Below are 23,480 nucleotides of genomic sequence, written 5' to 3'. Positions count from 1 at the left end.
CCTGAACCTAGTAAGATGTCTAGGGTCTCTATTTGAAGTGAGAGTGTACTGGTCCTGAGTAGAGGCGCTACACAAAACGTGGCGAGCCAGCCAGGAGGTTTAATTCCTTTTATTTTGGAAGTTGAGCAACTGGTGCTTTCATGCCTTTTGGGTCAAATCATTACAATTGTCCATGATATTCTGGGTTGGAGCAATAAGACAACATGGATGTAATCCAAAGTGAAGGTGTCAAAGTACCTAACTCTGTCCTAGTAGGAGGGTTAACAGGCGATGAGGTTGACAATGAGGTTATTGATTACTTAGGGCAGTTTGGTTCTATTGGAAGAGTAATCAAAGTAACTAGCACAGAGGCACAGTTTAAAAACACAGCCATTGTGGAGTTCCAATCAGGTGAACCAGTCCAGTTCCTTAAGGATAGCTTGCCTTGCAAAAGACAAAGCCGTAACCCAAGTGTTGTCCATCATATCCAGCTTCTGTCTGCGCTGTATGCTGCAGACAGGGGTTCATGTTTAACCCATTCTTACCTAACTGAACTGAAAGGGCTTGCTAAACTGAGTGGTGCAGATTTTGAGAAGGTTTTACTAGATGAGCTGGCCAGAATGAAGAAGTCCACTGAGAGTGATCCCGCAGTTGGGCCAAATGTAACAGTGCCTAATCAGAATCTGCAGCTCACTAGTGACACAGACCAAGATGAACCAGCCATCATAGAGCATCAAAGTCCTCTTAAACTGGGCAGTGATTTAACCCACTTGCCTGAGCATGACTCTCACTCATCCTCTCCAAGTGTAGAAGTGACTCCCTCGCACAGAAAAACCACTATCTACTTACCACCTGAACAGCTCACTACACCTGAAGTACAGAGAGTAGTAGTTGAGCATGTCATTAAGAACAATGAAATGCCTTCTCAAGGTCATGCAAAGCTCAGGCCCTTCTCGGGGAAAACCCCTTGCTCTACTTTCGAAGCTGATTATGATACGTGGCGCAACAATGTTGAATTCCACCTCATAGATTGTACCATATCTGACAAACATATGGTAAGGAAAATAGTTGAGAGCATTCTTCCACCAGCTGCTAACATTGTAAAGCACCTTGGTCCTAACGCTTCTCCCCATGACTATCTCAGCCTTCTTGACTCAGCGTATGGTACTGTTGATGATGGGGATGAGCTTTTTGCCAAATTCCTGAGCACAAACCAGAACTCAGGTGAAAAGCCTTCTGCCTATTTACAGCGGTTGCAGATAACCCTGAGTAAAGTCATTAAAAGAGGTGGCATCACTACAAATGATTCAGATCGCCAACTGCTTAAACAGTTTTGTAGAGGTTGCTGGAACAACAGCTTGATCACAACCTTGCAGCTTGAGCAGAAGAAGGACAAACCACCTTCATTTCCAGAGTTGCTCCTCATGCTACGTACTGAGGAGGACCGGCAAGCGGCAAAGTCCAGCCGAATGAAACAGCACTTAGGCATTTCTAAACCTAAGGCACATTTGAACTCCCTTGAAGTAGGAGAGTATGTCACTGATGATACAGACGTATCAGCTGTTAATGATAGGCTAGTGCCTTTTGATGCACATAAGTTAGAAAGGAAACTTGCAAAGCTACAAGCCCAAGTGGCTTCACTGAAAGCATCAGCTATTGACAGTTCAAGCCAGAACTCTGACAAGCCAAATAAGAAAACCAAACCTAAGTTCAAGATTCTTCCTAAAGAGAAATCTGACCCAAGTGAGACTAAGCCCACTAAGAAGCCACGCCCATGGTACTGCTTCAGGTGCGGCGAGGATGGTCATATTGCTCCCTCTTGCAGCAATGAACCAAACCCTGAACTAGTTGAAATGAAACGTAAGGAGTTCAACCAAAAACTACAAGTCTGGGAGGAACAGAATATGTCAGCTTTAAACTAAAATCAGTTTCTGGGGAGGGACTACCAGGAACTGAAAGTAATCATGAACGTCCCAAACCGGAACCTCAGAGCAAAGTATCTTCTCTCTCTCGTGCAGCACGACCCCAGATTAGGTTACCCAAGGGACTTGTAGGACAGAAATGTACAGCAAATGTTACCGTGTCGGGAGTCAATTGCAGTTGTCTCCTTGACACTGGGTCTCAAGTGACCACAGTGTCCGCTTCATTTTACAACACCAATCTTTCAGAACATCCCATTCAGCCTATCAGTGGCCTGGATGTTGAGGCTGCTAGTGGCCAAAATGTTCCTTACTTGGGATACATACCCATCAGCCTTAAGTTTCCAAAAAGCTTTATTGAAACTGAGCCTGAGGTTTCTAGCCTTGCTTTAGTAGTACCTGACTTACGCTCTAACTGTGACTTGCCTGTGCTGATTGGGACAAATGCACTTGATGTTCTGTACGACGAATATTGTCAAGGTAAAGATCCCAATGATTTGTCGTCGGTCTATGGCTACAGGCAGATCCTCCGTACACTCAAGGTCAGGAGAGAGATAAACCTAGCCGGAAACGATGGCTTTGTAACTCTTAAGGGCAAGGTGCAACACGTAGTACCAGCTCAAGGGAGGGTCCTCCTTGAAGGCTGTGTCAGATCCAGCAGTGCTGGTGAATGTGCCATTGTTGAACAGCCAACGACATCCACCTTACCAGGGGGAATTTTTGTGGAGTGCTGTCTTGTCACTTTGCCCAAGAAGCATCCTCATAGGTTACCTATATGGGTGAGAAATGAAACTGAGCATGACGTAACACTGCCTTCTAGATGTGTCATTGCAGAGCTCCATAGTCCTGCAAAGATATATGACGAATCACCCATTTCAACCAAAAATGATGACACTGTGAAATGTTGTAATGTTACTGCACAGCCAGTTGATGAACCTGCTCACCCAGATTTGACATTTGACTTTGGCAATTCTCCCCTCCCGCAGGAGTGGAAAGAGAGGGTTACCCAGCGTCTAAGTGCCTATGCTGATGTTTTTGCCCAGCATGATTTGGATCTTGGACATGTATCTAAAGTGAAACATCACATAAACTTAAAGGAAGAAGCACCCTTTAAGCAAAAGTCCAGGCCAATCCACCCAAATGATTATGAAGCTGTGAGGAAGCACTTGCAAGCACTCCTTGATGCAGGAGTAATCCGTGAATCAGAGTCCCCTTATGCTTCACCGATTGTGGTGGTTAAAAAGAAGAATGGAGAGGTCCGTCTTTGTATTGATTATCGTAAGCTCAATGCGTTAACAATACGAGATGCGTACGCACTTCCAAACCTTGAAGAGGCTTTCTCAGCCCTTGCTGGATCCAAATGGTTTTCAGTAATGGATCTCAAGTCTGGTTATTACCAGATTGAGATGGAGGAATGTGATAAGCCCAAGACAGCTTTTGTGTGCCCCTTGGGATTTTACGAGTTTAACCGTATGCCCCAGGGGATCACCAACGCTCCCAGCACCTTCCAGCGCTTAATGGAACGGTGTATGGGCAGCCTCAATCTGAAAGAAGTTCTGGTGTTCATAGATGACATCATCGTGTTCTCCAGCACTTTGGAGGAACATGAAACCAGGCTTCTACGTGTCCTTCAGCAACTGAGAGAATATGGGTTGAAACTTTCTCCCAAAAAGTGCTCCTTCTTCCAAAGTTCTGTGCGATACCTAGGACACATCGTGTCTACCAAAGGTGTAGAGACCGATCCTGAGAAGGTCAGAGCTCTCAAAACCTGGCCAAGACCCCAGACGCTCAGTGACCTCAAGTCTTTCCTAGGCTTTGCAGGGTACTATCGACGGTTTGTGAAGGACTATTCAAAAATTGTCAAACCCCTGAATGATCTTACCAAAGGCTACCCACCATACAGGAAGGGCAGAAAGGTGACACCCGGTCCTAGCGGATACTTGAACCCTAAAGAGCCTCTTTCCAGCCGTTGGACACCTGCTTGTCAGGAAGCTTTTGAGGTAATCATAGAGAAACTGACATCAGCTCCAGTGCTTGGATATGCTAACCCAAAATTACCATACGTCCTCCATACTGATGCGAGCACCTCTGGGTTAGGGGCAGCCTTGTATCAAGAACAGGATGGTGAAGTGAGGGTTATTGCCTACGCAAGTAGAGGACTTTCACCCAGTGAAAAGCGGTATCCAGCTCATAAACTGGAATTTCTTGCATTAAAGTGGTCCATTGTAGAGAAGTTCCAAGATTATCTCTACGGGAACACATTCACGGTTTTAACGGACAACAACCCATTGACCTATGTTTTGAAGTCAGCCAAGCTCGATGCTGCCAGCTACCGCTGGTTGGCCGCTCTCTCCACCTTCGACTTTAATATTAAGTATCGTGCTGGTAAGAGCAATCAAGATGCAGATGGCCTCTCTAGGCGGCCACATGATACTGTGGATGATGACTATGCTTCTCTTGAAGAAAAAGAGCGAATGAAACAATTCGCTTCCCATCATCTCTCTTCATCTCCCAACAGACAAGATGTGACAGCTGACACATTCAGTGTCTTGTGCCACCGTCATCTCTTAGGTGAATCTGACAATAGCCTACCTTCTATCACTTTGGTAGAGTCCCTTGCTCTACATACCGATGCGGTGCCAGACGTCTACGCAGATGATGGAACATTAGGTTGTTCTGTCATACCTACCTATAGTGAGGTAGAACTCCAACAGCATCAGAGGTCTGACCCAATTATTGGGTATGTGGTCAACATGTTAGAAAATGGAGGTGAAGCAAATTCCAATCCGAACTCTGCATCCTTAGAGCTTAAACTAATGCTCAAAGAGTGGAAACGTTTGGAACTGAAAAATGGTCTCCTCTACAGAACCCGCAAATCAGGTGAAAATGTCACCTTTCAGCTTGTCGTCCCTGAGTCTTTAAGGTCCACCATTCTCACTTGCCTTCATGACGACATGGGGCATATGGGTTTGGAAAGAACCCTCGACTTGGTTAGGTCAAGATTTTATTGGCCTAAAATGGCAACTGATGTAGAGAGAAAGATTAAGTCTTGCGGACGTTGTGTTAGAAGGAAGACTCTTCCTGAAAGAGCAGCACCTCTTGTGAGTATCCAAACAACCCGTCCCATGGAACTGGTATGCATGGACTATTTATCCTTGGAGCCTGACAGTCACAACACCAAAGACATTCTGGTCATAACTGATCATTTCACCAAATACGCTGTTGCTATGCCAACAAAAGACCAAAAGGCTACAACAGTTGCGAAGTGTCTTTGGGAGCAGTTTCTGGTGCATTATGGTTTTCCTGAGCGCCTGCTTAGTGATCAGGGCAGGGATTTTGAGTCACAACTCATTAAAGAGCTCTGTGCCCTAGCTGGTATCACGAAGGTGCGCACCAGTCCTTATCATCCACGGGGAAACCCAGTTGAACGGTTCAACCGAACTCTTCTTGGCATGTTAGGAACTCTACGAGACAAAGAGAAAACTCATTGGCGCGATTATGTGAAACCATTAACTCACGCCTATAATTGCACCAAGAACGAGACCACTGGGTTTAGCCCATACGAGTTAATGTTTGGTCGCCAGCCGAGGCTTCCCGTGGATATTGCATTCTGCCTGCCAGTTAAAGATGGCTCTCCTACATCTCACTCTCAGTATGTGAGAGCTCTGAAGGCTCGCCTTCAAGAGAGCTATCAGATCGCTGCCAAAAACTCTCAGAAGGTTGCTGAACGGAATAAACGCCGTTTTGACAAAACTGTCAGGGAGTCAACTTTGGAGAAAGGTGATCAAGTGCTAGTGCGGAACCTGCGACTTCGGAATAAACACAAACTTGCAGATAAGTGGGAGTCAACCATGTACAGAGTGGTGGAAAAGATGGTAGACCTACCTGTGTATGTTGTACAGCCTATGAATGGAGATGGTCCTATTCGAACTCTTCACAGGGATCTCTTACTCCCTTGTGGTGACTTATCTGAAGCTGAGGAAGTTGACCAGGTCAAGCCAAAGAGTTGCAGGCCAAGAACGAGGCGCAGTCAGCCTCTGTTACTGGAGGAGCAATCAGAATCTGAAGACGACTCACCTGTCTATCCTAGGCAGTCTTCTGTCATTCCTGGAAAGTTGGTTCAGGTGTTTGAAATCCCGAAGAGACGACAGCAAACCGGAAAAACAGTACCGGAGGGTAGTTGTATACCAGCTACGCCAGCAGACTGTGTAAACCCTCAGCCTCAGAATGAGCCTTGCAGAGGCAGCTCCCCTTTGCTGCCTGCAGAGCCTGTAGGGGTACCTCCTGAAGTAGCTGAAGGAGAGGAGCCAGATGTTGTGGCTGAGCAACACCCTACTGAAGACGATGTAACTTTACCAACTATGACTAATCAAAAATCAGCTGTGGCCGAAGACAGCATTGATGTACCGTCCATTGATGTAGAGGCTCCTATAGCTACGGAAACCATTGATCTGAACCCACAAACCCCTGAGGTAGCTCTGGAGCATAAGGAAACTGTTGACAGTGGAGAAAAAAATGACCATGTTCGTAAGTCAGAAAGGACACGTCGACCACCAAGGCGCTTCCATTATCCTGAGTTGGGAAATCCCTTAATTTCCTTTGCGCAGAGCCTCATAGAGAGCTTTAACCAAGCACTTTATACAATAGGTGACTATGAGAGTTCATCTGTAGACCACAGCGTGACGCATGAAGGGGCTCATGCTGGGTCAAAGGGGGAGGGTGTAACCCATGTGAAATACAGGGCTGCAAAATCCCTTTTTGTAATCTAAGGCCTGTTATTGTCACAAGGGGGCGCTGTGATGTAGTCTTGTGTTCTGACAACCTTGCGTCTAGTGCGCAGGAAGTATTACCTCTCCCCTCCTGTGAGATCTTCCCTCTGATGGCGGTCAAGTACGTGTCGGAGCGCATGGAAAAAGTATCTTGGCCCCGAACTCTGACCACAAAGGGAATAACGTCTGTCAAGTTATTTGTGTCTGAAAATCCCGATTGGTTTTTTTGAACTACTAGAAGGATTCTGGAGAACCACTGACGGCGAGAACAGCCCAAATGAGATCCTGGATGATCGTGAAATGGTGTGGCCAGCCATGCGATCGGATTGTGGGATTTGCCTGAGAAACTGATTCAAGCAACCCTGGATTACAGATAAGCCCTATGCACTACTTTTCCTACCCGGATAATAGGGTTTGCACACTGACAATTCCCCTACAGTACACCTGTTTGGGTTTTCAACGACGTTAAAGGACAATTCAGACTGGACAATTCAAACTTCACAACAGGAACACTTTAATCTGTTTCATTCATTCCAAAGAGCTCTGATACTGTTCAGTATAAATCTTCCATTTAAATGTCTTTATTTTGTTTTGTTTTACATGTATTCACCTTTAAAATGCACTATTAGTGTGCAATTTGGGTTATTGTGTTGTATATGTATATAAATGGTACTGAGGCAATAAAGGTCCCAGTTATTCACTTCCAAGCCAACTCCTTTTGTGAGTCCCCAAAACAAAACCTCCTCCTGAACCTAGTAAGATGTCTAGGGTCTCTATTTGAAGTGAGAGTGTACTGGTCCTGAGTAGAGGCGCTACAGATTATTCTGTTATTATATGTTACCTTATATATGTAATCAAAGTAGTTGAATTAGAATACTGCTGTAGATCACATTATACCCTTTAATATAGAGTGTGTGAGCTGTATGTAGTGTAGTTCTCATTATACTTTTGAGTTAACAGAACATATTCACATATTAGTTCATTAGATAAATGTGCATCACTCTGTATCCTTGATCTGCTGGGAATGTGTTACACTGTTTTCTTGACATGCTTAATTGTTGAATCATGAAGAGAAGGTTGTAAGCAGGAGACTTATGCTTTTTATTTGTTCTTGTTTCTAATGTCTCTGTAAAGCACTTTGAATCACCTTGTTGTTGAATTGTGCTATACAAATAAACTTGCCTTGCCTTGTAGGTATTGTCCGTAGTGCTGCATTAACATCATCTAGCAGACCTTCTGAGGGTACTTCACGTAATCTTGGTAACCGGCTACGGGGGATCCAGGTTTCAAGCTTGGCCATGATCCTATTTTTCAGGTCAGTTCCTCTCGCACTCAACGATCCTTCTCCTATCGCACTTGGGGCTATGTACCCAATCTCGGGTGGGGGTGATGATATCTAGCATTCCAACAACGCCCTGTTTTCGTCTCTTGCCCACCGATGCCTTCTTGTTCCAGTAGCCCACTGAGTGGGATGTGTTATTAGTCCATGTGAGATCTTTGGTTATGTGTAGGCCCAGGAATTTAGTGTCATTCACCCTCAACTTCCTCACCATGTATGTGGAGGGGTGGTCGTGTTGTTTTCTTGGCTCTTCTCTCTCTACAACGATCTCCTTTGTTTCGGCAGTGTTCAGAACCAGCTCGTTGTTTCCACACCATCCGATTAGATGTTGGACGTCCTCTCTGCAGTGAGACTCGTTGTTGTCTGATATCCTTCCCACTATTGTAGTGTCATCAGCAAACTTCACTGTGGTGTTAGAAGAGGAGTGGATGGGTTTGCAGTGGTGTGTGAATAGGGTGAAAAGAGCTGGACTCTGAGAACGCAGCCCTGTGGTGCTCCTGTGTTAATGGTGATAGCAGGTGATGTAGGGTTGCCCACCCTGACCTTTTGTAGCCTGTTTGTGAGGAGATCAAATGTGACACACTAATGTGTGGTCACATCAGGAGTAGTACTTGTTAAAAGAAAGAGAGACTTGTCACCGAAGTGAACCATGTGTAATGAGGTAGTTGCACCCCCCAGCCTCCGGGTGGCGCATTGTTCAGTGAGACAGAATAGCGAGGTCATAGGTCCTCCTCTCCAATATGGCAGAAGCGAGGCAAAGAGAAACTTCACCAGTCGTCTCTGTCTCATCATTTCCCTGTTTTGCAGGAACATTTAATCTGTTTTACCGGCCCAAACTCTGGGTCGGTTACAGATTCTTGGTGGCCGTACGGGGATTGGTTCCACATCATCAATGGAGCTGATCCTCACACATCCATAAGACCTGCTGCGGAGCTGATGGTCCAAGGAGAGTTGGTGCAAAGCGGAGGAGCTGCTATCCACTACAGAGGGAAGATCCAGTTTAGAACTACCCATCGCAGAGCAACGAGGAGGACATCATGGCTGACGGCGTAAGGAAGAGCCTGGTGTGGGACATCAGGAAGGGCCTTTTCGCGCTGATGCCGGATCAGCTTTTTGAGATTGCTGCAAAGGTGGGTCCAGTACCAGGCAAGGATCTGTCAGAGCTGTCAAGTGATGATGCAGAAGGAAGCTTCGAGTACATCAACTCCTTCATCTACAGCAAGGCAATGTTAGAAGCTGAGGACAGTGGGATGGGGGAATTGTTAGCGCTAAAGGACATGGTAGATGAACTTCTGAATCCTACCAACAACCAGACCAGTGCCGTGGAGACAGATGTGGAAACACGGACGTCAGAGCATGCACCCCACCCTACCCCAGAGCCCAGCCAGTTCAATGCAGCTCAAGTAAACATGGATCAGTCTGACTCTAGCCTTAACATCCCACAAGAAGAACTCCTTAAAATGATTTCGGACTATGAGAAGGTTGGTAGGACATTGCAAGGTTTAGTAAAAACTCCTGCACTACAGCAAGCTCAACTCACCTCACAAAGTAATGTTAGACCTCCCCCAGGCCCTGTAGTTTCCCTCAAAGACCTACCTTATCTTCCGAGACGTGAGTTCAAGGTTCAGGGAGGCCAAGTAGGAGATCACATGTCAGACATCAGCTACAACAGTGTGTGTAGGCAGATAGAGGAGGGTCTAAAAGAGAATTTTACAGAATCTGAGATTGTTAGAGGGGTGTTAAAAATAATTAAACCAGGCAGTTTCAAGGACATGTTAGTTAATAAAGATGACATGACAGTTACCGGGTTAAAAGGATTCCTGCAGTCCCATCTTGGAGAAAGGAGTAGTACAGAGCTGTTCCAGGAACTGATTTGTGCCAAACAGAGAGAAAATGAAACAACACAACAATTTCTCTACCGCATAATTGGCCTAAAACAAAGAGTTCTTTTTGAGTCCAAAAAGACTGATTCTGAGATTAAATATACCCCAGAAACAGTTCAAGGTGTCTTCTTGCACACAGTTTATCAGGGGATCGGACATAAGGACAATGATATTAGAAGAGAGCTGAAGCCCTTGCTGGCGAACCAGTCAGTGACAGATGAGATGATTCTGAAACATGCAATGAAAGTGACCAGTGAAGAATCTGAGCGTCACCGGAGATTAGGTTCCACACCCCGAGCAAAACAGTTCAGTGCTCATGTTGCCCATGTGGATGAGGGGAAAGTCAAACTAACAAAGAGAGAGGTTGCAGATCAAAAGTCAACAGCCGACACAGTAAAGCAACTGGAAGAGAAGATTGATGCACTCACTAGAGTAGTAGATTCACTCGCAGAAAAAATGAAGAAAGAGTCTTCTAGCAGTACAGCTAGACCAGCTGCAACAAAGACTGAGAGACTTTATGCATGTTCTACATGTTCACAGGTGGGCTCTAAAAATTGTAACCACTGCTTCTCATGCGGCGAAGAGGGCCACAGAGCAATTGGCTGCCTCAAACGTCCAAAGCAGCCGGGAAACGAGGGCCGGTTGCTGCGGAGGGACCAGCTGTGACCGGGACAACATCGGAGTCCCACCTTGACACAGAGACTGAATCATGTGACAACACCAAAGTGCACCAAGCTAAACTCAAGAGACAGAAATCCAAGAAGAGCAAAAATGAGCCACTAAAAACCGCTGTAAGCAACAGAGAGCCAATAGTAAGACTAATAGGGAAAAAAGCAACAACAAAATGCCTTCTTAATGGGTTAACTGTGACCGCTCTTGTAGATACAGGGGCTCAGGTTAGCTTGATAGACCGAGCTTGGAAAAATAAATACATTCCAGATGTCAATGTTCGTCCGATAGCAGAGCTCATAGAGTTAACTGACTATGGGAAAGTGCCAAAGATTTATGCAGTTAATGGGGAATCTCTTCCATTTGATGGGTGGGTAATATTAACTGTAAATTTGCCAGGCAATGAAGACCCAGAGCTTTCCATGAACGTGCCGTTTCTAATTAGCTCAGTGCCCTTAGACACACCACTCATAGGGTTCAATGTGGTGGAAGTGTTAATCCAGGGAAGCCCAGCACAGGCTGCTTCTAACTTAGCTAAGCTACTTGGGGGTGCACTGTCTATTCCAGTCGATGAAGCACAGGGAATGGTACATTTCATCCAGACACATCAGGAGAACACAGCTCAGGGGCGCTTGAGGGTGGGTTACAGAGACACAGTAATTCCTGCTGGCAGCACAACCTGGGTAAAGTGTAAAGTCCCACCACAGCTTGACCCAAGTGAACGTTTAGTCTTGTTTGAGCCTGAAGAGAGTTCTGTCCAGTTGCAGCAGTTAGGATTAGGAGAGGGACTCTTAGAGATCCAGCCCGGCAAACTACCTTATGTAGCTGTGCCTGTAGAAAACCACACTAGACATGACATTGTTCTAACAAGAAAGACTGCTATTGGTAGCGTCCAGGCAATTAAGAAGGTGATAGAGACAGATTCACCCATTGAAAACGACGCTAAAGTAGAGGCAACTACTGTTTGTCAGGCAGAGACAGGTTCCCCTAGAACTTTGTGGCAGCCACCAGTAGATCTAGGCCATCTTGAGAAACAGCAGCAAGACATTGTGGAAAAGATGTTATGGGAGGAGTCAGGCGCTTTCGCTAAAGATGCTCATGACATTGGTTGTATTCCTAGTTTGCACATGTCACTCAACCTCAAAGATGACATCCCAGTGCAGAGGGCCTATTCCTCTGTCCCAAAGCCTTTGTTCTCCGAAGTGAAGGAGTACATTCAGGACCTCCTGGCCAAGGGGTGGATTGTTAAATCCAGGTCACCGTATGCTGCTCCAGTCGTCTGTGTCCGAAAAAAAGACGGCTCGTTACGCCTTTGTATAGACTACCGTCTGCTGAATCAGAAGACCATTCCGGATAAACACCCTCTTCCTCGGATCCAAGACCTGACCGACACTCTGGGGGGGCATTCATGGTTCAGTATCCTTGATCAGGGAAAGGCGTACCACCAGGGCTTCATGGCGGAGGGCTCACGTCACCTCACAGCCTTCGTCACCCCCTGGGGCCTTTATGAGTGGGTACGAATACCCTTCGGCCTCTCCAATGCACCTGCGGCTTTTCAAAGAAGCATGGAGGAGATGTTAGATTCGCTCAGGGACAATTGTTGTATCCCATACCTGGACGACATCTTATGCTATGCACCAACATTTGAAGAGCATGTTGAGGGTGTGAGACAAGTTTTAAGAGCACTCCAGAGGCACGGAGTAAAACTAAGACCCGAAAAATGCGAACTGTTTCGCAAAGAAGTAAGGTATGTTGGCCGCCTTGTATCTGCAGAAGGGGTAAGGATTGATCCAAAAGACTTAGAGGCCGTAGAATCCCTAAAAACTAAGACACCTCAAACAGTTGGTGATATAAGGCGTCTACTTGGCTTCTTAAGCTACTACAGAAGCTACGTCCAAGACTTTTCGAGGATTGCAAAACCTATCTATGAACTGTTAAAAGTAAAACCGGACATGCCAACCTTCCCATCGCGCCAACTGAAGACTAAAGGTCCCCAGTTGTCATCCAAGGCCCCCGTTGAATGGACTAGTGAACACCAGCATGTACTTGAACAGCTAATTACCATGCTTACGAGTCCCCCAGTTTTGGCCTACCCAGATTTTAACTCACCGTTCTGCCTCCACACAGATGCCTCAGAACAGGGCCTCGGTGCTGTTCTTTACCAGCGCCAGGATGGAAAATTACGGGTAATAGCGTATGGGTCCAGGACATTGTCACCAGCAGAAAAGAATTATTGTCTCCATAGCGGCAAGCTAGAATTTCTGGCACTTAAATGGGCAGTGTGTGAGCGTTTTAGAGACTATCTGTACTATGCTCCACACTTTACCGTCTATACAGATAATAATCCATTGACCTACGTTATGAGTACTGCCAAGCTTAATGCCGTGGGCCATCGCTGGGTCGGGGAACTGTCAGACTTTCACTTTGAGATCAAATACAGGCCTGGCCGGGCCAATGTTGATGCTGACACATTGTCCCGTCTCCCTCTTAACATTGACATGTATGTGGGTGAGTGCACTGAAGAGTTATCACCTGAGGTGGTCCAAGCAGCCTGGGGTGGAGCTAGAGCAGCTCGAGAAAGTGATGTTGCATGGATTGCTGCCCTAACTATCGCTGAAAATGCAGCCCGGGAGCCACATCCAGTTTTCCCTGCAATCGACCAAGATGAGCTAGCTCAAGCACAAAGAGAAGACAAAACGGTTGGAGAAATAATGAGGCTAAAGGAGAAAATGACAGTCTTAACAAATGACATCAGAAACACAGTGACTAAAACAACGAGGAAAATGTTGCAGGAGTGGGACAAATTACATTTCAAAAACGGACTGATGTATAGACAGACAGGTGAAAGGCAACAACTAATCCTCCCTGCAAAGTACAAAGAGACGGTGTTAAAGCACCTGCATGATAACATGGGACATATCGGCACAGAGAGAGTACTGGCACTGGTGAGAGAGAGGTTCTACTGGCCGTACATGAAACGGGACATAGAAAGCTATGTTACCAGGAAGTGCCGATGTATCATTAGCAAGAAGCCAACAACCCAAGTACGTGCTCCAATGGGCACCATCACATCCACCTCGCCTTTGGACCTGGTCTGCATCGACTATCTCCACCTGGAGCCCAGCCGGGGGGGATATGAATACATTCTTGTCGTCGTGGACCACTTCACCAGGTTTGCCCAGGCGTACCCCACCAAAAACAAGTCTGGGAAGACAGCAGCTGAGCGAATCTTTGGAGAGTTCATTCCGCGCTTTGGGTACCCAGCACGACTTCACCACGACCAAGGGCGCGAGTTTGAAAATGAACTTTTCAAGACACTGAGGGAGAAATCAGGTACTGGACACTCGAGAACATCCCCATATCATCCTCAAGGTAATCCTGCCCAGAGGTTTAACAGGACACTTTTACAAATGTTAAGAACGCTAGGTGAAAAAGAAAAGGGGAATTGGAAGGATCATTTGCCACACATAGTTCACGCTTACAACTGTACGCGCCATGAATCCACAGGTTTTTCCCCCCATTTTCTACTGTTTGGGCATCACCCGCGCCTTCCGGTAGACATTTTATTTGGTCTAGTTGGGGAGAAGCAGATAATGTCACACAAAAGCTACACAGACAGGTGGGCGAAAAGAATGACAGAAGCGTACAGGATAGCCAGTGAAAAAAGTAGGTTGTCTAGTATCAAAAACAAGTCTTTCTATGATAAAAAGCTGAGGGGTGTAGTGTTACAGCCTGGTGATAGGGTCCTCGTAAGGAACTGCAGTGAACGTGGGGGACCAGGGAAGCTGCGATCTTACTGGGAGAAAACCATTTATTTGGTTAAAGGGCAAATAGGTGATAATCCAGTTTATGCAGTCTATTCGGAGGGCAGTGATGGAAGTAAAACCAGGGTCCTACACCGTAACCTCCTATTACTGGTTAACGACCTCCCAGTTGAGGCTCCGCCTCCGAGATCTGAGCAGGCACCTAAGAAACCGATTAGACAGAGAGAAGCGGAGTTAAGTGAACAAAACAGACAGAAAAGCGATTCTAGTGACTCAGAATCTGATGAGGATGCAGGAGGGTACTGGTTTAGGTTCCCCAGAGAGGCTAGACATGTTGAAAGAGACATCCATTATAGTCAATCTGGCGTACCCCCAACAAGCCAAAGCCCTGAGGACCACAGGAACCGCTTCCAGTTACCAACTAGAGACAGTGAAAGAGAAAGAACCTCCAGCGAACATGAACAGACAGGAATAGACAGTCAGATGCCCCCTGTCCCTGAGGTACAGGCACAGCCGAATTGTCTGGAAGAAGAAGGTGAAAGGTCCACTTTACCTGGGCAAGCGCTACCACAGATACCAGCAGGTGACCCACAGACTGAGTTAAGAAGGTCAGCCCGAGAAAGGAGACCTAGACAAGTGTTTACTTATGAGTCACTGGGAGAACCGGCTCTACAGCCACAGGCCATAGTATCTGCACTAGCTGCGCCATTCTTTCCATACCAGCCATGGACACTAACACCTTTTGTACCATTTAGCCCAGGGTTTGCATCTTGTGTGCCTTATCCAGTTGGGCCATATACTTACCCTGCACATATGCCATGTTGAGTATTTGACTGTATTACTTTTGAAAATGTTTGTATTTTTGAATGTCAGGAGCCATTTCCATTTGTCAGGGAGCGTGTGACACACTAATGTGTGGTCACATCAGGAGTAGTACTTGTTAAAAGAAAGAGAGACTTGTCACCGAAGTGAACCATGTGTAATGAGGTAGTTGCACCCCCCAGCCTCCGGGTGGCGCATTGTTCAGTGAGACAGAATAGCGAGGTCATAGGTCCTCCTCTCCAATATGGCAGAAGCGAGGCAAAGAGAAACTTCACCAGTCGTCTCTGTCTCATCATTTCCCTGTTTTGCAGGAACATTTAATCTGTTTTACCGGCCCAAACTCTGGGTCGGTTACACAAACATCCATGAGCAAAGTGTGGTGGTTAGTCCCAGGTCATTCAGCTTGTTTGTTTGGCACAATGGTGTTAAATGCCGAGCTGAAGTCTACAAATAGCATCCTAACATATGTATTGGGATGCTCCAGATGAGTCAGGCTGGTGTCAAGTGTGATTGAGTCAGCATCCTCTGTTGATCTGTTCCTGCAGTAAGCAAACTGTAGGCTGTCCAGGTCAGCAGGGATGTTGGCCTTGATGTGTGAAAGAACGAGTCTCTCAAAACACTTCCTGATAATTGGTGTCAGAGCGACCGGGCGATGGTCATTCAGACATTTTACTGACTGTCTTTTGGGCACAGGAATAATGGTAGTTGGTTTGAGGCATGTTGGGACTGCAGCCTGCTGCAGAGACAGATTGAAGATGTTGGTGAACACCCCGCCAGTTGGTGGGCACATGACTTCAGCATGTGTCCTGGAACCATGTCTGGTCCTGCTGCTTTGTTAACATTGATCCTCCTGAGCGTGGATCTCACCTGATGGCATTCGAAGACAGGTACCGGCTCCCCTATGGGTAATGGTGCTGTCTGGGTTCCCATGCCGTTGGAGTGACCATCAAATCCAGAGGCTAGAGGGTCTGCAGGTTCATCAGCCCATGGTCCACCTGTGGACCAGCCTGTGGCCTGTGGTCCCTGCTGGGACCTTTCTGTTTTGCTCTTTACTTTCATTTCAGTCTGCGAGGGTTCGGCAAAGATGGTAGTTTGGCAATAATTAACACCTCGGGAAACAGAAGAGCATAAAACATCCACTGATGGCAGACTGCACAGGAGAAACAGAAACTGTAATTATTCACTAATGTGGAGCACATGTTCATGCTCCGACCCCAACAGAATCTAAACCTGTGGGAAACATCTGCTAATGATGATTATGATGAAGAGAATCGTCAGACCTAAGCGATCAGAGCGAAGTGCGTCAGTCCTGAGAGTTTATGAACTCTGCATCTCATCAAAGAGTTTGTGCAAGCTCACAGCTGATCCACCGAGGAAAGGTTCAAAGCAGACGTGGAAGCTTTGTGGAATAATTAGCAGGAGATGGACCATTATGCAAAACGCCTACAGGAAGTTATTTCTGCTTAAACGGGCTTCTGAGGCAGGGCTATTAATATGTGTTCAACAAAGAAGCGAAGAGGACCTGCCTCCTAGTGCTGTTTGAGCTTTCCACCTCGATGTGGAGGCTGTGCTCCAGAGAAGATCCTGTTTCCATGAGGTGGACGGATTATTTCACAATGAGCCGAATCAGATCTGAAACATCAGGAGTTTGTGAGGAGTCCTGGAGGGGATGAGGGCCTCTGAAGTGACGCGGGATTTATAAATATGTTGCTTTAAATGTTCGGGCTGATGGAGGGAAGGCATAGAAAGCGTTTCACAGACTGCAGAAATCCTCAGTGCGGTTTCTGTTTATGATGCTTTAAGAACAATAACAAACCCTCCTCTTCATCGCTTTCATTTCCTGCTGCAGTTAATTCTCTGAATATTAAACACCTCCTCCCTCTTCCTCTCTCCCTGGTGACCACTGTCTTTAAATGCCCCCCCGCATCACCTCTGCTGCTCCCACTGTTGCCATGGTGACAACAATCCTCTGGTGATTAGTGTTAATTATCACCATGGCAACACCATCAGTAGCAGTGTAATCATGTGTCAGGAGGTGAGGAAGAGGAGGAGGATTTGAGAGAGCATGCTCACTGGTGAAGAACTTTGAGTCCAGAGGATGACGGGCAGAGATGAACCACCAATCAGGAAGCAGCTCGGATGTTTCCTTACTGGACTTCATTTAGTCCAAATATGTGTGCACATTTAGTCCAGTACAGACGTGAAAACAGAAGAAACACCCTCCAAACGCGTTTAACGAGATGACAAAGGTATGACACTGATGTTAAAACTGATCTGAAAAGGTGAAGGATGGGTGTTGAGACTGTATGGGGTTGTTTTGATAATGGATTGCATTCATAAAGCGCTTTTCAATTCCACTATTCATTCACTCTCACATTCACACACTGGTGGAGGCAAACCACAGTTGTAGCGACAGCAGACTGACAGAAGCGAGGCTGCCATATCGCGCCATCGGCCCCTCTGGCCATCACCAGTAGCCAGTAGGTGAAGTGTCTTGCCCAGGGACACAACGACCAGGACAGACAGAGCTGGGGATCGAACCGGTGACCTTCTGGTTACAAGATAAGCTTCCCAATGTATGTGGTTGAATTTGTACCAAATCAGACTAAACTCAGACCAACTGCCTTTTTATATTTAGGGTATCTGTCAAAGACTTTTCTAGTCCAGAACCAACCAGATACATCTGACCTGTGGGGCGTGGTCTGAGGGAGCAGATGCACCTGTCCCCACCCACTTTCTGTTCTCATCCCCGGAGGATAAAATAATGCTGCTTGGCCAAGCCCGCAGACGTCTCATAAATTGAGCATTCTGTTCAGGATTCATGTCCAGGAACTGATCGATTACATGACTATCTTACAGACTGCTGTAAGACTGTGTCAATCCACAAGGTACAGAGGTCCATGAACATTAATTTATGGGCTGAACCTTGTTACCGAGTGACAGTCTTTATTTAGCTGCAATATGGGGACGAGTTTCACTAAATTTGACCAGAGACAAACGTCTGTTTTAGACCTTATACAGCCCTTCTACAGCCGTGAAAGTAGGATGATGTTCCACACAAAAAAATATCTGTCTGAAAAGATGAATTTTTGAGAATTTCTATGGAGCATGTAGGGGCATTAATAAAGTCTAGGACTGGGTGCACCAGAGGACCATCTGTAAAGGACCCCTTTGCATCTGTCGGTAGGTGTTCAGCATGCAGCGTGCAGCATTAATGTGGGGAAGGGGCATTTTCTAGCCCTCAACCATCATTTTTACCAGTTTACTATGAACCAGTAAAAACTGATCCCTGCTGTTGATGGTTTTACTTTTGTGGACTGAGGCAGAGTTCAGTCAAGCAAGCTGTGAGTTTTTCTTTAGTTTATGAAGCACAGGTGATCCATGAACCTCTTTATGTTTGAGGTTGAATTGCTTGACTGTTGGGGTGATGGCTGCACTCCAGAGTTCACCATTTGTAAGGAAATATTGATTTTGTTGGATGTTTATTGCTGAATAATTAACTTGTGGGTGTACCAGCAGATTTTAAAGGATCGTGCCAACCTTGAAGTGAATAAGTATGACCAGATTCCTGTGGGGTGTTTATGTGTTATGTTCAGTACATTTTATTGTAGCATTAACTAAGGTCTGTAAAACTGTTTTTAAATCTGATGAATGTTTAATATTTATGTATTTTCATGTTTCTCTTTTATAACTCTAATGAAGAAGATTTCTCACACATACACCTTTACTTGACTTACAGTGACCCCCACAGCGCACACTTCCCTGCTTTTCTATTTAACTCTTACATTATGGATGTATTCATACATGCAGGTGTGTAGGTGGAAGTTTGTAGATGTTGGCTTATGAATGTGTGGACAAAAGCTCCTCAGTGAAGTCCTGTTTGTTTTAGATCCTCCTTAAACATCTGCTGAAGGTCATTACTGAACATCTGCCAGAGAGCCTTTTTGAACATCTGCTGAAGGTTATTACTGAACATCTGCCAAAGAGCCTTTTTGAACATCTGCTGAAGGTCATTACTGAACATCTGCCAGAGAGCCTTTTTGAACATCTGCTGAAGCTCATTACTGAACATCTGCCAGAGAGCCTTTTTGAACATCTGCTGAAGCTCATTACTGAACATCTGCCGGAGAGCCTTTTTGAACATCTGCTGAAAGTCATTACTGAACATCTGCCGTAGAGCCTTCTTGAACATCTGCTGAAAGTCATTACTGAACATCTGCCGGAGAGCCTTTTTGAACATCTGCTGAAGGTTATTACTGAACATCTGCCGGAGAGCTTTCTTGAACATCTGCTGAAACTCATTAAAGAACATCTGCCGGAGAGCCTTTTTGAACATCTGCTGAAGGTCATTACTGAACATCTGCCGGAGAGCCTTCTTGAACATCTGCTGAAGGTCATTACTGAACATCTACCAGAGATCCTCCATGAACATCTGCTGGAGAGCCTTCTTGAATATCTGCTGAAAGTGAAAGTCATTAGTGAACATCTGCATCTTCTTGAACATCTGCTGAAAGTCATTAATGAACATCTACCAGAGAGGCTTCTTGAACACCTGCTGAAACTCATTACTGAACATCTGCCAGAGAGCCTTTTTCAACATCTGCTGAAGGTTATTAATGAACATCTGCCGGAGAGCCTTCTTGAACACCTGCTGAAACTCATTAAAGAACATCTGCCAGAGAGTCGTTTTGAACATCTGCTGAAAGTCATTAATGAACATCAGCTGGAGAGCCTTCTTGAACATCTGCTGAAAGTCATTAATGAACATCTGTTGGAGATCCTTCTTGAACATCTGCTGAAAGTCATTAATGAACATCTGTTGGAGAGGCTTCTTGAACACCTGCTGAAACTCATTACTGAACATCTGCCAGAGAGCCTTTTTGAACATCTGCTGAAGGTTATTACTGAACATCTTCCCGAGATCCTTCTTGAACACCTGCTGAAAGTCATTAATGAACATCTGTTGGAGATCCTTCTTGAACATCTGCTGAAAGTCATTAATGAACATCTGTTGGAGATCCTTCTTGAACATCTGCTGAAAGTCATTAATGAACATCTGTTGGAGATCCTTCTTGAACAGCTGCTGAAAGTCATTGTTGAACATCTGCTGAAAGTCATTACTGAACATCTTCCGGAGAGCCTTCTTGATCATCTGCTGAAAGTGAAAGTCATTACTGAACATCTGCATCTTCTTGAACATCTGTTGGAGATCCTTCTTGATCATCTGCTGAAAGTCATTAATGAACATCTGTTGGAGATCCTTCTTGAACAGCTGCTGAAAGTGAAAGTCATCACTGAACATCTGCCAAAGAGCCTTCTTGAACATCTGCTGAAAGTCATTACTGAACATCTGAGCCTTTCCAAATTTCTGCTTAAACATAATCTTTTGCTTCAGTCCCGTTTCTGCCCCCAGCTGAACAGTCCAAACATGCATCTTGGGTTAGTTTGTGTGAGGTAGACGCATGATATGAAAGTCCTGTGGTAAATGTGCTTAGAGTGGTCGTTATAGTCATGAAAAGTGCTCTAAAAACAAGCATTGAGACTTGTGAAAGCAACACATGCAATTAATGTTCTTGATTTGTAAGAGATAGTTTGACTATGTGGAAACGGCACCACCGCTGGTCCATCTGTTTTGGATGAAGCATCTCATTTAGCGTGGTGATAACATCAGTGTTTCAGCCATGTTTGCTGGGTCTGCTTCATCCCTCTCTGGATCTGATTTCAGCTTATTTTGCACAGCCTGGAGGACTTTTGATGTAATACTGCTTTTCGTCCTTTTTCATGATTTAATTTGAGCTTAATTTCCTTTTTTTCTTCTCACCTTTGTCTTCCTTTAATTCTTCTCTGTGTGACATTTTGTGCAGAAAACATCTTTTAGCTTATTAACCGATTCAGAAACCTTTTAACAAGCTGCTGAACATTGAGTTGACTTTCCCCTTGTGGTTAGCTCACACTCACGCCTCATAATTACTGCCTCTGTCTGCTGCTGCTGCTCTGCAGGCCCCTAGTCATGTGACCACTTAAATGCCAGGCTGATGAAATAATTGGTTGCCAGGCGGATCTCTGGTAAGGCCAAATGTTAACTAAAGACAAAAAACGCAGGTCAGTTAATTTATCATCCTTAGGAGGCAGGAGGGCAGGTGAATGTAAAAACTATACAGCTCTGTCCCAACTTTGGATTTAACTAAACAGCAGCAAAGTTTGGATGGTAGCTGAAACTGGGCGAGCTCAGTCAATCGAGCCAGTTACTCTGTGATATGAACACACGAGCACGGGAAGCTGGGGGGAGAGATAAACTGTTCTCAGTAAAGTTCATGTTGAGACAAACACCATCATACAGAAAGAAGAAGACGCTCAGATTATCCGTCCACAGCACGAGCTCAGCCATTAACAGTCCGCTGTGAAAAGCTTCACATCCACACTCAGAGCAATTCTTCTCTGTACACGCCAGATATTTGGTGTTGAGCACCCTGTGAGCTGCACTGGGCTTAAACTCTGAGCTGCACGTGAACAGAGCAGATATTACTGCAGCTGCAGATATTACTGCAGCCCCAATCCGTCTGTCGATCTCCGGCTCCCTTCTCCCATCACTCGCGAACAAGACCCCGAGATACTTGAACTCCTCCACTTGGGGCAGGAACTCATCCCCGACCCGGAGTGGGCACTCCACCCTTTTCCGGCTGAGAACCATGGCCTCAGATTTGGAGGTGCTGATCCTCATTCCCGCTGCTTCATATTAGTTTATTTGAAGTTGAATTCAGTGAAACGGGAGACAAAGACCTGCAGCACAACAGTATCGATGCATCTGCAGCAAATGAATGCAAATAAAAACCTAACCTTATGTCAGAGTTTCACTATGAAACAAAGGTTTCTGTCTGGGTGCTTGACGGCAGGTGACGGTAAGTGTGGAATAAAACATGCTGAAACAGTCTTAATTTGCAGACTTTGGTTTCATTCTGTTGCTTCGTGCCATGAAACGTTATTTGATTTGTTTGGAGTGTTTGTTTTCTTTAATCTTCATCCTGAGTGTGTCCACTCCCACGTCTCCTCTCCATGACCACAGGAATATTTAATAAGTGTGTCTGCGGTCTGCAGGGAGTGCTGCCAGCGCGGCAGTCTCGGGCCTCATTTTCAGGGGAAACATAATTTCTTTGTGTTGTTGCTGTTCTGCAGATATCCGATAATCATGTTTCCAGTCTGTGCTGCTGGGAATACCTGCGCATAAAGTCTGACTGAGAGTTTAGTCCAGTGCTGAGGAAACATGTCAGTGAGCTTCACGAGGCTTTCAGCAGCAGCTAAGGACAAATTTACTCTGTTCTAATATTAAAAAGAGAAAATCCCTGACGTCTAAATCAGCACTGAAATATTCATCACGCTCGTATATTTAGAGAAGAGATGAGAGCGAATCAATTTTCTAAATGTTCATCTGTAAAAATGTCATGTTTCTTTAACTAAACACAGTAAGAGCTGCCAGGAAGTGGAATACTGAACACACACACACACACACACACACACACACACACACACACACACACATGCACACACACACACACACACACACACACACACACACACACACACACATGCACACACACACACACACACACACACATGCACACACACACACATGCACACACATGCACACACATGCACACACACACTGAGGCAACTTTTTCTTGTCACTTTGAGTTAAATGTTAAACAGTGTCAAGATGAACATTTTTATTTTGTCATTTTTTAATTCTTAAAATAAGCATCACTGTGTGTGTGTGTGTGTGTGTGTGTGTGTGTGTGTGTGTGTGTGTGTGTGTGTGTGTGTGTGTGTGTGGGCGGGTGGGTGGGTGTGTGTGTGTGTGTGTGTGTGTGTGTGTGTGTGTGTGTGTGTGTGTGTGTGGGCGGGTGGGTGGGTGGGTGGGCAGAGAGGCCGTCTCCTAAAAGCCAGAATAAATATTAAAAGCAAATGAATATTTTATTCAGGATAAATTATGATGGAGTGCTTCTGAAAGCCTGCACCATGTGTGTGTGTGTGTGTGTGTGTGTGTGTGTGTGTGTGTGTGTGTGTGTGTGTGTTAATAATGCAGCAGTGTGTGTCAGTAATGGTGTATTGTGATGTCAGAGCGACCATGTTTGTTGAACATGTGACAGCCGCTCTGATGACACGTGTTAATGTTTCATCGCACGTCTGGGCGCATTTAGATTCACTCGCCACACGAAACGTTCATGCTGATGCTCCAACTGTTTACGCCGCCCAGCTGTCAAGCTCTTCAGCAGCCAATCAGGGCAGAGCTCACAGGAAGTGCGCACACCTGAGGGCTTCTTGTTCTTTGAAATAGGTTC

The 23,480-nt window shown here is 45.6% G+C and overlaps 1 protein-coding gene across 1 annotated transcript; it reads left to right on the top strand.

The window, feature by feature from the left end:
• The first annotated feature begins 599 nt into the window (after positions 1-599).
• Positions 600-15,703, top strand: LOC145430518 (uncharacterized). Its single transcript, XM_080305733.1, has 6 exons — positions 600-1,722; positions 1,845-6,666; positions 6,732-6,813; positions 9,026-9,487; positions 10,456-13,984; positions 15,690-15,703. Exons 1-6 carry the CDS (start codon positions 600-602, stop codon positions 15,701-15,703), a joined length of 10,032 nt encoding a protein of 3,343 aa, XP_080161859.1.
• The last annotated feature ends 7,777 nt before the right edge of the window (positions 15,704-23,480 follow it).

The sequence above is a fragment of the Astatotilapia calliptera genome, chromosome 8 (genome assembly GCF_964374335.1).
Source record: "Astatotilapia calliptera chromosome 8, fAstCal68.1, whole genome shotgun sequence".
NCBI lineage: Eukaryota > Metazoa > Chordata > Actinopteri > Cichliformes > Cichlidae > Astatotilapia > Astatotilapia calliptera.
Note: the sequence above shows the minus strand (reverse complement) of the source record. Positions and strands in the feature narration are given on the sequence as shown.

Bases quoted from the DNA above. Each gene is read 5' to 3' on its own strand.
- LOC145430518 (XM_080305733.1), top strand. From the start codon at position 600: ATGAAGAAGTCCACTGAGAGTGATCCCGCAGTTGGGCCAAATGTAACA. The intron at 1,723-1,844 runs GTGAGACTAAGC...ATGAAACGTAAG, and splicing joins TAAAGAGAAATCTGACCCAA to GAGTTCAACCAAAAACTACA. The intron at 6,667-6,731 runs AGGCCTGTTATT...CCTTGCGTCTAG, and splicing joins AAATCCCTTTTTGTAATCTA to TGCGCAGGAAGTATTACCTC.